The sequence below is a fragment of the Chrysoperla carnea genome, chromosome X, assembly GCF_905475395.1.
Source record: "Chrysoperla carnea chromosome X, inChrCarn1.1, whole genome shotgun sequence".
Taxonomy (NCBI): domain Eukaryota; kingdom Metazoa; phylum Arthropoda; class Insecta; order Neuroptera; family Chrysopidae; genus Chrysoperla; species Chrysoperla carnea.
The window spans coordinates 32,410,200-32,427,284 of NC_058342.1; the positions used below are offsets into that span (position 1 = coordinate 32,410,200).

The window sequence follows — 17,085 nt, forward strand, 5'->3', positions numbered from 1 at the left end:
AAAAAAACCTCAATCTGTTGCCTCAAATTTCATGGCTAACAAAACTATTTTCATTTTCCCGTGCTAGGCTCATTAGACCCATGATGTGACCTTGTATGTTGGCTCCTTAAATTATTTTAAAGGCGTATTACTAAAATTTAAAAAAACAAATATACTAAAAGTGTTTTTTCAACTTCGAAAAGGAGCAAAACACTCTGTGTATACTTATAACAAAACAAAAATTTTGATTAAAAATTAAGGAACTTTTTAGGGGGAATTTATACGCTGTTTAAAATAAATACAGGATGAATTGTAAAAATATCACACGTTAAGTCACACTTAAATTACGTCATCCGTGTGACTTGACGGATTTAAAGTACGAGAGGAAGCTTGAAGCCATCGAAAGTGCCAAACCGACCCTTTGATATTCCAACTTTGATGACTAAGTTTTAATTTCTCTTCGGAGAATCTTCGGAGGATAACTTTTAATGAAATCATCCTGGTTGAAAACCTTTCAAACTTACTCTTGAGCTTTTATGAATAGAGTCCTAAGTTACAATTTTCTTTTTAAAAAATTGTGTTTTTTTATACAATTTGAAAATAGAGTCAAAATCGGTTATAACGATATCGTTTACAACGACGAATCGGTTAGTACGTTGGATTGGAAGAAAAGAAAGATTCGACCAAGAAAAATAAAAGCCCTGTCGAAAAATACAACGTGAAACAGCAAAAGGTCGAGTTAGAATGACTTAAACTGGACTTTTTTGTGAACTATATTGTCGTCTTTGTCGACGGGGCTTTTATTTTTCTTCCACCATTGTTCCAGTCACAAAATTAGCTCATAGTGACATTTCTCTCAGAACATAATTACTCCATTTTGGTAAAAAGTAAGAACTATCGGATTTAAGGACAATAATTTAACCGATTTTGACTATATATAGAAATCAACAGGCTTGGTGGGGGGGAGTCTGTGCTACGTAAATTTTACGTAAGTTGGATTCCCAATCCTGAGAATAACTGATTTTAAAGAGTGTGATATATACAATTCAAGAATTTAAAAAAAAAAAACAAAGAAAAATCAATTTTCCTTTCATTTACATCTTTTCAAAACTACTAAATTTAAAAATTAATAAAAATATTGATTCGTTGAAATTAATTTGTTTAACAATAATATTAGTCCATGCGCTAGAAATGTAAGTTCCGGCACGATAATTTGCTGATACCTCCAAGCAGAAGGGATGCTCGGATGATCGTAGAAATCGTAGGAAATTAAAGATGACATATAGGAACACACCAATTTGTCGTGAAAACTTTTTTTTCCAAGAACTTCACCCAACAGACTTTTCGCAAATATTCGCTGCATGGACTATTTAATTTTTTTAGATCAGTCTATATAAATTAAAAATTATTAATAAAATTGCAAATATTGGTAACTTTTGGAACGATGTGGATGCTGAGCTCGAAATTCCATTATCGAATTCCGTATATGGAGTCACTGAAAATAATAACATAAATTTTATTATATTTATGGAAAATTGGATCCGTAAAATTAAAAAGTTGAGATCATTTAACGATTAGCCAAGTAATTTTTGAGTCAAATACGATATTTTGGGTCGATTTGTCTCTAAAACAACTTATTAGGCTCTAAAAAAACTTCTTTTGACTCCAGAATAGGTTCTATACCAAAATAACTCCAGTCAAAACAACTCCGTACCAAAATAATTCCGGTTAAAGCAACTCGGTACCAAAACAACTTCGGAAAGTGTTTCTCAGTTTGGATAAGGACCCGTGCTAACTCAACCCAATTAAAGGCATGGCCAATCCGTGGATCAGTGAGTAAACGCAGTTGCACAGTCAACGCGAGTTGTTTTTATATCGAGTTCTTTTTCTGCCGAGTTGTAATCACTTAATTGTTTTGACCGGAGCAATTAAATACCGAGTTTATCTAAAATTTCTCATCAAAAACTTCTTAGCCAGGAAAGTGAATAGACTTCTTTCTTTCTCCTGTTGAGTTCAAATTTACTTACCGGAAGTTGGTGTCCAATAATTTGTAGATTGAGTCGTAAGATGATTACTTGCATTATTATTATCTAAGGGCATAACAGGTTTCGGACTAGGATGCGTACCATAACATGCTCCTAAAATACAAAAGAAAAACTCGTGAACATCAAATTTCTACCCTTAAAATAACATTTCCCTCTCCGACGGACAACTGGAAATGGATTAATTAGGTGATTTTATGAACACCTATACCAAATGCGTTACAAACTTGGGACTAAATTTAATATACCTTGATATATTTGACATACAGGGTATGCAAATGGCACCTCAATACATAAAGATTCGCCACCCCTGACTTAATACATAACCCTACACATCAAATTTCAGGGCAATCTAACTAAAGGAGACCGCTGGGGGATTATATTTACCTTGCTTATAAAGTTTCATGCCATAGTCCAATGGATTCTTAAGTCTTTGACATTGTTCACCAGCTTCCATAATATTGATTTGTTTATCCGAGATGATTGATCCCACAAAACATTCGTAGAAACTTGGTGCCAAATCAATTCGTTGGGTATACGTATATAATAAACCATTTTCTTCCCATTGCCCCAAGCATTTATACTGACGTTCTGAAAAACAAGAAAAAACATTCGATTAAATTTCCGCTGTACACGTAGAGGGGGTTATGCAAAACAATGATTAGAGTGAATTTTTAAAATGCGCGCGCATAGGAAATGTCACTCACAATAGATAAGGATAGATAGATGACAGATTAAGTGCCACCTATGAGCTGTAGTACGTAGTATTATTTGTTTACATTATTCATAAATTATTATATTTGTTATTAAAAACTTATTATTTACATTACTTATGCTAAAACTATGGTAAAACCCACTTTTCGACAGAATATAACGAATTTTTCACAGACTATGACTAAAAAAACCCTTTTGATGACGTTAAACTTACCTTCATAAACTTGAGAGTGCGAACAATCTGAAACCGTATAAAACATGGTATCCGGTGCTTGACAATCTGATGATAATTTAGCACAAAATAAGGAACCATCTGGAAGTTGTCCGGTATATTCACCAGCAACAGGACATTCACCAGGTTCTTTTCGTAATCTTGCTTGTGTTATCCATGTATCGGGTAAGAAGTTTGAATCGGAGCATAAATCTGGATCGTAACTTTTATTTGTTTGTATTCCTAACTGGAATTCCATAACATTGGTGCTTCGTTGTTTGACCCACAGACAGTTATATGATTCTTCACCACTAAAAAAGAACCGATGAATTTAGACGAGGAATCCCAAAAAAATGTATACACTGAGTTTCAACGAGAAACACCAACGCGATTCACAATTACTCGTTTGGGGAATTGTTTGGAATATCCTGACAGGTCCGTGAGCAGGAATTATTCAAGGACATCACTGCATTTACAGGATTAAATTCCCCTCCCCCGTGGATATGGGACTGTAACCTGAAGAAACATTCCGGAACTTCGACCGCCCCCACAAGAGAAAGGGATGTCATTGAAAAGTTTAAAAATCTTCTAGAAAATGTTCTCGAAAACAAACATGCCGAAATAGCAATTATCCGACCAGCGTAATCAGCTGTGCCTGTCCCACAATGGCTAACAAGAATTTTTACCGCTTTTTTCGAATGGTTGCTATCAAAATTGGGCTTGATCTGTCCCATAAGACTAAAAAACCGTTTGCCGAGCAGATTTTCTAAGAAATAACTGAAACTTTTCCCTAATTTCTCTTGTGGGGCCAGTAGATGATGATGACTTTCCGGTATGAATCCCGAGGATATTCCAAATAAACGATTAATTGTGAGTTTTCGTCGTTGTGTTAACTTACCATTGTGTTCTGGAGAAAACCGAATATTTAGTTTGATCTGTGTTTGAGCGTGCCAAACATTTAAAAGTGTACGTTTTAAAGGATGTATGATCTTTGTATAAAAATGTATTTTCATTTACAATAATATGTTGCCATTTTCCAACTAACCATTCAGGAAAACTGCAAAAAATAATGGACCATTAGTTATATTAATTTTGTTAATTAAAAATCATTCTTGAAACTTGATGAATAAAATTAATCGAGGAAAATCCTATCGATTACTAGTTATGAACTAGAGTGAGCTACTTATTGTGCTTGAAAATTTAGGTCAAGTTAAATGTCTGCGTAAGATGTACACCTACACACCGAACATTTTTCGCTTGAAGAATTTTCATCGATAAATGTTATTGAATGTCTACTGGAAAAGAGGACAACTTGTATGTCTAGTGGAAAAGAAGCTTATCTGCCAGTATTATGATTGAGGTGGCAACCCTGTCTTAGTGGCATCTGAGAGAAATACTATTAGGAGTTCATTTTGTGACTAGTACATTAAAAAATTATCCTTCTTTACGGAAAACTGAAATTCAGGTCGTTAAAAAACAAGCTGAGGCATGAAACGGTTCGATTAGGGCCCCCCAAAACTTTCCAAAACACGAAGACAATTCATTGAATTCATATAAATTGAAATTTATGAACCGGTATCAACATAAACTTTTAGCAATTTAAATAATTACAAACAAAAAAACTTTAAATTTTATCACTCTGTATACAGGCAGTCCCGGATCTACGTATTTTTAACGAAATAAAAACGTGTCACGTTTTCACTCTCAAAATAGTTGAAGCGTTTTGAAATACTTTGTATTGAATTGTTAGTAATGGAAGTATTTAGATTTACCTGCATCGACTGTGAATAACTTCCGTTGGCCAATTATTTTGAGGTATTGGGGTTAGATGTAACGCTTCATGACCGTACAATGCATGATGTAGATTATTTATGCAAGTAGAATCGCTGGCAACCGCAATACTTATTGATCCATTTTTTTCCTCATGATAAATCTGCAAACAATTCAAAAATATTTTTTTTCAATATAACCTCAGATAACTTCCATACACACACACAAAAAAAACTTACAGCACAACGGTATTGTAAGATTCGTTCGTTGTTCGGACCTGGACCCAATAATGCTAAGTATTGTTGATTATTACGTCCTTCCCAATTACCAAGACATTCAAAAGTTGTGTCTGAAATTAAACAGAGAAATTGATTATTTTGATGTATGCTTCTCGAAGATAAATCGTTCTCAAGTGGACATGTCAAAATGAGGGATCTCGTAAATTTTCGTATTCTTGAAAACTCCCCTTCGGTTGCATTTTCTCCAATTTCCCGGCAATTATAATGTAGTAATTATTTCCTCCAATATAAATAATCCCAAATTTAAAACTTAATTGGCAACGCAGTGGGAAAGTTATCTTTCCTGGGAAACTCCCTCGCCATTTTAATAATTAATTCAACTTGACTTGAGGGAATTTTAAGATTATTTTATTTAGATTCTTACCATTATTTTCGAAAGAACAGTCCTGGAAATGTAGATTTAACGCCGAACCAGACGGGCATGAATCAATCGAAGATTTTCGATTAAAGCAAACAGCTTTATTCGAAGCATCGTCACTTACGTCATACGTAAAAGTAAATTTCCCATGAATTGGACAGTATTCCTTACGAATTACATGACCTTCAGCATCAAATTTTTCTAAAAAAAAACAGAAGTTAAGGTAAAAAATTCGATTCAATCGAAATTTTCGAAAGATAAAAAGTCTTACTGTATAACATAATTTCGGTGGTTGCGTTAATTTTATTGAGAACTTCTTCTGAAGGACACACTGCCAACGATTCATTTCGCCAACATTTCGATAAAAAATCTGAATTCACTGTATTCACTTGTAAAACGTTCCTAGAACGTAATTTCAAATGAACGCATCGATAACAAGCTGAGTTTATTGATCTGAAAATAAAAATGAAAATTTTGATAGATTATTAAATATATTCAGGAATTTTCACAGGTCAAGTTTAGGAAAAAAATATGAAAATTTTCTAAGTGGCGGAAAAATTGGAGTATTTATCTTTCAGAGTGAAAAGTCAACAGAGGCTAAATTGATGATTATTTCGCTAATACCCGAAAAAAAAATGAAAGCCAGGTTTTTAACTATAAACTCATGGACCGTATTTGTTTTGTTCGAAATTTTTTGCACGATAAGCTTCAAAATGTAGTACGTAGTATTATTTGTTTACATTATTTATAAATTATTATATTTGTTATTAAAAACTTAAAATTTTCGAATACTGTTAAAGGTATTTCCTGCATGGTATTTGCAGTTCCTTTGCTAGAACTATGGTAAAACCTACTTTTCGACAGAATTGGACGAATTTCTCACAGGCTAAGAATAAACTGGGCCCTCTAAATAGGGCACCACTAGAGAACTCAAAGTTCATTTACGAAGACTAAAAAAAAGGGTACCACAAGGAGGGCATGAAGTTCATCAACAGAGTAAAAAAAACGGTCTCTATAAATTTTACACACTGGACCTTTTCCCTTAAATTCGCCACTGGCCAAAAAATGTTCTTTCGCCTTGAATACACTAGGCTCCCCAAATTGTACAAGTCTCGCAATAGTTTAAAGTCAGCCTTACCAAGACAATGTTCACCATCATCTGCCGTACTAATACGCAGCTAAATAGAATATTATGGTTTAAAATTAGATAAAGACACAGATAAGAGAATCGCATAAATAGCATTTATTATTATTAGTCTCCCATAATTCACCGTGTCCGCGTCCGCATCTTGCATTGCATGCAATAATCGCGTAAATAACATTATACAAATGAATTGTTCATTTATTATTGGATTTGATTATATAATCATTTGATTACAATGAGTAATAAAAAAATAACAAACAAAAAAAAAAAACTTTTATTCATCATCAAACAAGTAACTAAGAAAATAATTGTACTGCAACGATCCATTGAAACTTAAGTCTTCTACAGTGGCGGTTTTCAAGCTGTTCAGAAAATAAACGGATACCACGGCCCTATCCAGCGGAATCAGTTATTTTTCATTCCGTTATGAGCTCGATTTAATAAGATATGCAAGGATTTAATAATACTAGGGATTTCAATAAAATCTTATAAATACATTTTTTGATTGACAAAGTTTCCAAAATTCACGAAAAAATTCCTAGATCATCGGGCTTTTTAATTTTTATTTCATCGTTCAAAGTTGGCTGAAAACATGATGAATCATATAGGTTATCGTTTTCAATTCGATATTTCTTTATCAAAAAATCTAGAGAGTGTGATAAAAAACTATCTAAAATATTTAGACAATCTTGTAGTTTATAAAAATACCATCAAAATATAAGGTTGCCGATGATATCAAAACTAAATTTTAATCTAATTATGAGATCATCGAAGATCCAATTTTTTTATGAACAGAGACGACTATAGTTAGTTTATTAATGATTGAAGAGAGATATCTATATTATCAAATTTATAAGCATCATTTGCACACAATATATTATATATTTTTGTAGTTGCGTGGTATTGTAAATCTAAAAATAACTCTTTATTTGACTACAAAGCATGTATTTGGTTTATATGTATACCGTGCAATAAACCAAAACGTTTTTACAATACTGTACTTTGTCCAGCGACCGAAGGGACACCTCGAAAACCGGAAGGGTTCAAAACCGGAGAGGTGGTACCCAGGAACTTTTTTCTTAAATCCGTTACTGAGTATAAATAGGGGACAGTTGCGGTACTATAAGTAAGCTATAAATAATACGAAGATAAAAATCAAGTAAATCTTTTGCGCTACCTCTACGAATTATTACCAACATAATGTAATCTCATTATATAGAATACAGTGTATACAACTTAATAAAAAAAAACTATCTTGTTTGTTGCATGTGATTCTGTAATTAAAAAGTGCAATATTATATTCAATTAAATACTTATATATAATTAATTAACCTTGTATGTATCGGATTAGTCGAAGCGCGAACACCCAAAAACATACGTCAATCAGTATGCTTTGAAAAGTTCTAAAAAAAAAAACGTTCCGAACAAAAATTGTCATGTCCCTCATTTCCACTGAGCACTTTGGGCAAATATTCAGGGGCAGCTTGACGGGGGCCCCGGTCTGCCCTCAAATATTTACGGTTAATGCGAAAATCGCATTTTTTCCCATAAATTACAGGTCATGTTTTAAAAACTACGCCTCTGGAGAATTTTTAAACCCGATTTTCGTTTTTCTTGGATTAAAATTAATCTAGAGAATGATTTTTATTAAAATCGGAAACTAAAAATTTATCTCGAATTTTTACAATTTTTTTAAGGGGTACCCCTTCGGAAAATTTAAAAAAATCGAATGAAATTTTGTGTTGGCGATTTGGATGAAAATCATTTAACAACCTAAGAAAAACGAAAACCGCGTTAAAAAATAAGCCTCAGCTTTAGTTTTCATGATATTCGCTGTAGTTTATTAGAAAATTTCAAAAAATTACTTTTAATTAAATCGTGTGGGTAAAACTTCAAAAATACAACTTTGACAGAAATTTAACAGGATTTTCGTTTTTCTGTATATAATACTTAGACGTAGTGTGTATACATGTACTTAATACACACACTTTTTATACTTAATCGACCCGGCCACCGTTGCTGTTAATTATAAATATCTCGCTTGAAAATCGATTGAAAGTTAATATATTTATATTTATAAATATATTTAGGTAGACACTTTATTTGATTTCATAAAATTCTTTAAAAAGTCGGTTTAAAGTCATATTATCTTCAGACGTTAATTTTGTGGACTACGGTTGTTAGACTAATTTACAGACCGTTTACTGTATGCTTTATAAATACTGCAATAATATGTATAAATATTTATGGGCATAAGGCAACTTACATGACATTATTGTCATAGCAATTGCATATGTGTCAAATACAAAATCAATAACAAAACAAGTGAAACCAAACAATTGATTGAGTTAATTGTTGAAATACCCTGCATAGACAGTTTTGATTACTCTGTCACATTACACATACATACATATTACACATACATAACTGATATTCCCATATAATACATACTATATGATAAAATTTGCGCTCTCACGGGTAAACAATGATGTTTACGAAAAATTGTTTCAAACAAAAGTTGTTAATTTTTTTATAAGGAACATTTTTTACATTTAATTTTTTTTCTATCTCTACTGGTTTACAAGATGGGTCTTACGAACCCAATACCCAATTGCCCTATGTTGCTCATTTATCGACCTCACTTTTTACGTCCTAAGCACGCTATAAAACCAAGAAAGAGAGAAAGACATACAGACAGCCCGAAATGGGCTAATTAGGGGATTTTATGAACACCTATATCAAAATTTTGTTTATAGTATCAATATTTTTAAGCGTTACAAACATGGGACTAAACTCAGATTCAAATTAGAGACAAAATTGAAACGATTTAGATTTTAGACTAAATATTTTCAAAAATAGTTTGATATCTAAAATAAATAAATGAACAAGAAATGCATAAAAAAAATTTTTGGCTAGTTTGTGTTAAAATTCCTTGAAGATTATAAACACGATTATAAATTGGTAGACATTTGAAATAAATTTTATTTATGTCTAGTATTGAAAATCGTAGGCGCCAAAGAATGCATTTAAAATGTCACCTTAACGTTACAACGTTGCCTGTATATGAGAATGCCTGCGCCTCTTTAACTCCAGTCTCAACCAATGCAACTAAACAACGAACAACAAACATTGAACAACGATACTAAACAATTCGGGTGTGGAACTCCACATTCTTGATTCTACATATATTGTTAACTGTCAAACGCAATATAAATTATTATGTCTGCTCAAAATTATTTATTACAGGGTGTGCAAGCCATTCAGATGCTAATTTCGAATAACATAATGTTAGCATAAATATTATCAAAGATAATAAATGAGAACTCTAAGATATTTCGAAATAAATTTAGATTTTTGCCCTTATTTCCAAGACGTATTTCGACTGCCAAGTAGTCATTATCACTATGAATTAGCTAATCATAGTTACTCTTATTGTGTATGTTACTCGTTGCTAATTTGGTGGCGGACTGCACACTACCATGATGACTACTTGGTAGTCGAAATAAGTATTTATATAATACAAAAATTAATCTAGGAAATTGCGGTAAATATCGAAATTTATAATTTTAGCATTTTATCTAATTTTGAAAGATTTAACAATAATACGAGTATAATGGCAAAGGGAAAAAACATGCCAAGTCACTCATAATATAAAAAAAGGTTTTAAAGTGATTGTAAACCTACAGTATTGTAAAAAAGTTTTGGTTTATTGCACGGTACATACATATTAATCAAATACATGCTTTGTACTCAAATAATGTGATTTTTTTTAACTTTATAATACCACGCAACTATAAAAATATATAATATATTGTGTGCAAGTGATGCTTATAAATTTGATAATATAGATATCTCTCTTCAATCATTAATACACTAACTATAGTCGCCTCTGTTCATAAAAAAATTGGATCTTCGATGAACTCATAATTAAATTAAAATTTTGTTTTGATATCATCGACAACCTTATATTTTTATGGTATTAAAGCGGTAGCAGTATTCGTTTTGGCGCCGCTTTCGCCAGTTCTAAGACGGGCCTTATCTGAATCTTTGAACGACGGATCTGTTAAAGATTACACCGACAGACAGATCAAACTTTACTAAATATTGAAATAATTAAAAACGTTAATTAACTTTCTCCAATCACCATTTTAAATTTTTAGCTCTTAAAACAATAATTAATACGGATATTACCCAAACAATACAATTATATTAATTTAGTAATTAACATATTTCAAAATAAATAAAAAACTTGCGAGTAGCAGAGCTCCATCATTAAGGTCATATTTTCCTTTCATTATAGGTACTACCAGTTATCGAATATATATATCGAGGTATACTAAGTTTAGTTCCAATTTTGTAACGCTTAAAAATATTAATGCTACCAACAAAATTTTGATATTGGTGTTCATAAAATCAATTAATTAGTCTTTTTTCGGTTGTCTGTCTGTCTGTCTGTAAACACGATAATTAAAAGACGGAAAGGTGGTTGTTTCGGACAGTTTGTTAAAAAACTAATGTAATAAAATGAATAAAAAATATCTTGGGTCTTTGTCCAACTTATTACTGTGTGTCCGAAACAGTAATGAATCGTAATTGATGAAAAGAAAAGGACAATTTCGGAATAATTAGATTCAATGCGGGATAATTTCAGTGACTGAACGGAATAAAAATGTTGGCTCTACTGTCAGATTCATAAAATATCTCGAAAATTACTCATTTAATGGTCAAATAAACATGATTTTTGTAATTTTCGGGTCAAAATTACCATATAAACTTAGTTTTATCGAAATCGGGAAAAAAAATTTTTTTTACACTTTTTGCAATTTGTAAAAATCGAAAAAATTCAAAAAAACACAATTTTTGTAATTTTTGGTTGGGTTGGGTTGGGTTGGGTTAGGTTGGGTTAGGTTGGGTTAGGCTGGGTTAGGTTGGGTTAGGTTGGGTTAGGTTGGGTTAGGTTGGGTTAGGTTGGGTTAGGTTGGGTTAGGTTGGGTTAGGTTGGGTTAGGCTGGGTTAGGCTGGGTTAGGCCGGGTTAGGTTGGGTTGGGATGAGTGTGGGAGTGGGAGTGGGTGTGGGAGTGGGAGTGGGAGTGGGAGTGGGAGTGGGAGTGGGAGTGGGAGTTGGAGTGGGAGTTGGAGTGGGAGTGGGAGTGGGAGTTGGAGTGGGAGTGGGAGTGGGAGTGGGAGTGGGAGTGGGAGTTGGAGTGGGAGTGGGTGTGGGTGTGGGAGTGGGTGTGGGTGTGGGAGTGGGAGTGGGTGTGGGTGTGGGTGTGGGTGTGGGAGTGGGAGTGGGAGTGGGAGTGCTAGTGGGAGTGGGAGTGGGAGTGGGAGTGGGAGTGGGAGTGGGAGTGGGAGTTGGAGTGGGATCGGGTGTGGGTGTGGGAGTGGGAGTGGGAGTTGGAGTGGAAGTTGGAGTGGAAGTTGGAGTGGAAGTTGGAGTGGGTGTGGGAGTGGGAGTGGGAGTGGGAGTTGGAGTGGTAGTTGGAGTTGGAGTGGTAGTTGGAGTGGGAGTGGGAGTGGGAGTGGGAGTGGGAGTGGGAGTGGGAGTGGGTGTGGGAGTGGGAGTGGGAGTGTTAGTGGGAGTGGGAGTGGGAGTGGGAGTGGGAGTGGGAGTGGGAGTGGGAGTGGGAGTGGGAGTGGGAGTGGGAGTGGGAGTGGGTGGGGGAGTGGGAGTGGGTGGGGGAGTGGGAGTGGGAGTGAGAGTGGGAGTGGGAGTGGGTTGGGTTTTTTTTCAATTTTATTGAAAAACACAATTTTTGGAATTTTTGTTTGGGTTGGGTTGGGTTGGGTTACTTTGGGTTAGGCTGGGTTAGGCTGAGTGTGGATTTGGGTGTGGGTGTGGGTGTTGATGTGGTTGTGGGTGTGGGTGTGGGTGTGGGTGTGGGTGTGAGTTGAGTTGGGTTTTTTTTCAATTTTATTGATCATTTATAATGAATTTTTCCATACAATCTCAGTTTTCGCCCCCCCCCCCCCCAGATAATTTTGTAATATTAATAATTAAAACTTAATTTTTATTAATAGTTGTGATGGACTGTTGTAGTGCATGGTATATGCATGAAGGAAGTACACTCAGCCTTTGAAATTGAGGAGCTGATAAATGAAATTATCAGCGGAAAGGTGGTAAAACACATATATGGTATGACAATGGGCCTAAGTGTGTCCTTCGTGGACAGCCAATATACCTTAACCTAACCTAAAATGGATTTATAATGCATTGCTGACTTTCGATACAGTGCATAAGTCTATATTTTCTAAAAAAACCTAAAAAATATCCTCTTTTATTTTTGAACTTATTTTTACATAACGAAACATTCTTTTTCAAGGTCGTATATGTTTTAATTATGAGTCATCAACTTACACAAACATGGAATCATCAGCTTTCTCAAGCCAATGAGAGGCTAAAACTGGCTGTGACTGTCAAGAGTGCTCGTTAAAAATTTTAATCGTAATCATTAATAAACAGTACTTGATCTCAAAAATTAGCATCGTTTAAATAGCATTTTTTTGTGGTCGTGGGAAATATTTTTTAAACAGAATTTAATTCATCATTGTCAAGGTCGGTGGAGTATCCCAAGGGATCTTATTAACATTATACGATTGTTGAATTCCTGATATACAGATATTGTTTTCAATTCGAAAATCAAATAGGGTATTCCACTATTTTTGAAAAAGTACTTCAAAATGTTGATTTTGATAATAAAAAGCCACCAAAAATTTATTTCGGAACAATACACAAACTTTCTTGCCAAAAACTTAAATTTTAAACATTTTTTAAATTGTCAAAAACGCGGGCATCAAATCAATTCCAGAAATTTATTACATGTACGTAATTCAAAAATGTGAAATCAAAAAAATTTGAGTACTTACTCGATCATAAGAACAACATTGTTACCAATCCTTCGATGACATTGGCCCCAAATTGGTATTGCATCTTGGGTAATATTGACGTAACTATATTGCACTGTGCCATTTATAACAGCCGTTTGCATCAGGTAATGGCCTTGGATATCAGGTGGAAAATAACATTCACCATAACCTGAAACCAAAAAAAAAAAACAACATTAGATTAGACTAAAAAACTTAAGAGTAACTGTATTTCGCATTAACTCCAATCTTTCAACTGAAGTTTTGATTAAGGAGATAGTAAATCTACAGTATTGTAAAAAAGTTTTGGTTTATTGTACGGTACATGCATATAAACCAAATGCTTTGTGGTCAAATAATGAATTATTTTAGCTTTACAATACCACGCAACTACAAAAATATATAATATATTGTGTGCAAGTGCTGCTTATAAATTTGATAATATAAATATCGCTCTTCAATCATTAATACTCTAAGTATAGTCATCTCTGTTCATCAAATGATGGATCTTCGATGAACTCATAATTAAATTAAAATTTAGTTTTGATATCATCGACAACCTCATATTTTGATGGTAGGTATTATTATAAACTACAAGATTGTCTAAATATTTTTGATAGTTTTTTATCACACTCTCTAGATTTTTTGATATAGAAATATCCAATTGAAAATGATAACCTCTATGATTCATCATGTTTTCAGCCAACTTTGAATGATAAAATAACAACAAAAAGCCCGTTGACCTAGGAATTTTTTGTGATTTTTGTAAACTTTGTTAATCAAAAAATGTATTTATAAAGTTTCATTGAAATCCCTAGTATTATTAAATCATTGCATCCATCTTCTTAACAAGCTAAGTTGGGAAGCTGGCAAATTCTTGACCTTTATTAAAAGGCAAAATACAAATTTACAAAAATCGAATACGAAATTTTTTGGCGACGGATGCGCTCGTATGTGCTCTTCTATGTAACATGTAGTGTTCTCCACGCTCAATGAATAATAGAGTTTTTATGTAAATAAAAACTAAAGTTACAAATTGCATGTTAAATGTTCATAAAACCGACATATAAGGAAACGTTTTTAGCACACATTTCAAAAAAAAAAAAAAAAAATTGCAATCCATCTCAGTCTGTACCATTCCATAGATACAAATTTATCTATATTGTGTCTCTCTCACTCAAATCCAACGAATAATAATGTACAATTGTTTGTCATGGTGTTACGGATTATAAAAGAAGATGTTTCATAGTTTTATCGTAGCGCGATTTTAAACAACAAAAGAAATAATCAAGGCTATTTTTATTCCGTGCAGAATAGATTTCAAATTAAATCTTATTATTTATTCACTTTGCATATTACATATAAAGTACGCAGGGTTGTCTTTAAGGGAGTAAGTCAGTACTGGATTAAGCCAGCGCGGGGCCTGTAGCAAATTCTGCCAAGGGGCCCTTGGTTTGCTTTAGATTCTCAAGTTTAGAGTGTTAAATAAAACACAACTGCTACAAATATACTTTTCTGGATTTAATATGGGCACATTTAGAGACACCACTTTCAAAATCGACTTCTTTAAGCAAATTAAGAAACGGATTCGATTAGGGCGCCCCAAAACTTTCCAACAGCACAAAGACAATTCATTGAATTCATATAAATTGTAATTTATGAACCGGTATTAACATAAACTTTTAGCAATTTAAATAAAGAATTACTAAAAAAAAAAATTAAAATTTTTTATAATCACTTCCGCTTTTAAATTTTGTGTAGTGATTTGTAACGTACAGTAATAGAAGATATAATAATCATTATACATAAATTTATTGAATGTTCGATGGAATTCCTTTGCTAATAAATGTCCAAAAAAAAAGACTGAAAATTATTCCACAAAAACTTTTATTCTCAAGTTTCCTGTTGTTGAATCTACGTGTTCTAAAACGAATATTAAGGCATTACTACCATTATCAGACGAAGTTCGTACGAAAATTGAATCAATAACTACTTTTTGAAGTGAAAACTTCTATAAGGGCGTTAAAATCTTCAACATGCTATGAATATAGCAACAGGTATAACATCGTAACCTAGGAAACTAAAACTTTTTTCAATCGAAAAAACGACACCTATGTAAAAATAATTAAATCTGTATAATTATCTATTAACTAAATGATTCTGATCTTTGGTAACTTCTGACTACTGTTCATAGATGGCGTTTTCTATACACACGTTAATAATTTCAATTTACAAAATTATATGAAATTATAATTATTCATAGTATAATTAAGTAAGGTGATTGTAAACCTACAGTATTGTAAAAAAGTTTCTGTTTATTGCACGGTACATACATCCTAAGCCAAATACATCCTTTGTAGTCAATTAATGTGTTATTTTTGGCTTTACAATACCACGCAACTACAAAAATATATAATATATTGTGTGCAAGTGAGGCTTATAAATTTGATAATAAAGATATCTCTCTTCAATCATTAATACACTAACTATAGTCGCCTCTGTTCATAAAAAAATTGGATCATCGACAACCTTATATTTTTATGGTATTTTTATAAACTACAAGATTGTTTAAATAATTTAAATAGTTTTTTATCACAATTATAGATTTTTTGATATAGAAATATCCAATTGAAAAGGATAACCTATATGATTCATCATTCAACTTTGAACGATAAAATAAAAATTAAAAAGCCCAATGACCTAGGAATTTTTTGTGATTTTTGTAAACTTTGTTAATCGAAAAATGTATTTATAAAGTTTTATTGAAATCCCTAGTATTATCCAATCCTTGCATATCTCCTTAAAAAATATAGATATATATGAATTCAACTGAATTAGTATAGTTTTGAGAATAATTTTTCAACATGTTTCTTATCTTAGTTAATGTTTAAAATAAGTATAAAGTTTCATCAATAATTTAAGGTTCCTGTTTAAAATTACATAAACATAGCTGTTTGATTGTCTTTTAAAATATAATATTATTGATAAATTAGATATACACTAATTATAATTACTAATTATAAATATTTTGTCAACATATATCCGTTACAACTAAGTATTTAGACAGAAACAATTGTCATTATAATTATTGAATTTATCCGCCATAAAATCTTGTGTTTTTATATATTTTAGAGAAAAAAATACAACTGTAAATGGAATTGAATCCCATGAAACGTGTAAATTACCTTATTGTCCAGAAGCTGGAGGTATTTGAAATGTGAGAATTTGATTTCTTGTTCAGTAAAGCTTGGATCTTTCCAGAAACCCTGTTGGTATTTTTATTTTATACTCTCTCCTGCATAGAATAAAGTACTCATTTTTGAACCAATTAAAGCAACCCTAGGTTTTTTTGGATTATTTAACGCCAAAAAAGCACTAGTGATTTTTTCGTAAAGTTCATCGTTTTCTAGATATTAACAGTTTAATGTTTGAAAAAACTTCAAAAAGGCCATTTTCAAAACTAAAAATTAAATTTTTGAGTTTATCAAAGTCCAAAATAATTTTTGAACATCCATTATTAAAATTTTGAAGAACAATTACAGGTTACTTCATTCTACAGGCTCTTTCATCGTGTCAACAGTGATTCGATAATATTTCGTTTCGTGATGAGCGATTTGCTTCCACGTTCTGTACATGCGTCAAAAATTTCGCGTGTTAAATTCAACTCTTAATTACTCTTCAGAACTTTAAAAAATAGCTTGAAA

At 32.5% G+C, this 17,085-nt stretch overlaps 1 protein-coding gene across 1 annotated transcript; it reads right to left on the minus strand.

Annotated features, from left to right (window-relative positions):
* Positions 1-592: 592 nt before the first annotated feature.
* LOC123302749 lies at positions 593-13,547 on the minus strand. The gene is made up of 10 exons (XM_044885823.1): positions 13,385-13,547; positions 5,645-5,826; positions 5,380-5,574; positions 4,956-5,065; positions 4,719-4,879; positions 3,845-4,003; positions 2,950-3,257; positions 2,409-2,612; positions 2,007-2,117; positions 593-1,474 (listed from the first exon to the last, which is right to left on the minus strand). The coding sequence occupies exons 1-10, from the start codon at positions 13,504-13,506 to the stop codon at positions 1,359-1,361; spliced, it is 1,668 nt and encodes a 555-aa protein (XP_044741758.1). The 5' UTR covers positions 13,507-13,547; the 3' UTR covers positions 593-1,358.
* Between the last annotated feature and the right edge of the window lie 3,538 nt (positions 13,548-17,085).

What these genes read in the sequence shown, in the direction of transcription:
- LOC123302749 (XM_044885823.1), bottom strand. Translation starts at nt 13,506, where the DNA reads ATGCAAACGGCTGTTATAAATGGCACAGTGCAATATAGTTACGTCAAT. An exon ending in CATGAAACTTTATAAGCAAG is followed by an intron (nt 2,118 to 2,408) that starts GTAAATATAATC and finishes TTTGTATTTTAG; the next exon opens with GAGCATGTTATGGTACGCAT. An exon ending in TTATTGGACACCAACTTCCG is followed by an intron (nt 1,475 to 2,006) that starts GTAAGTAAATTT and finishes TATTATTTTCAG; the next exon opens with TGACTCCATATACGGAATTC.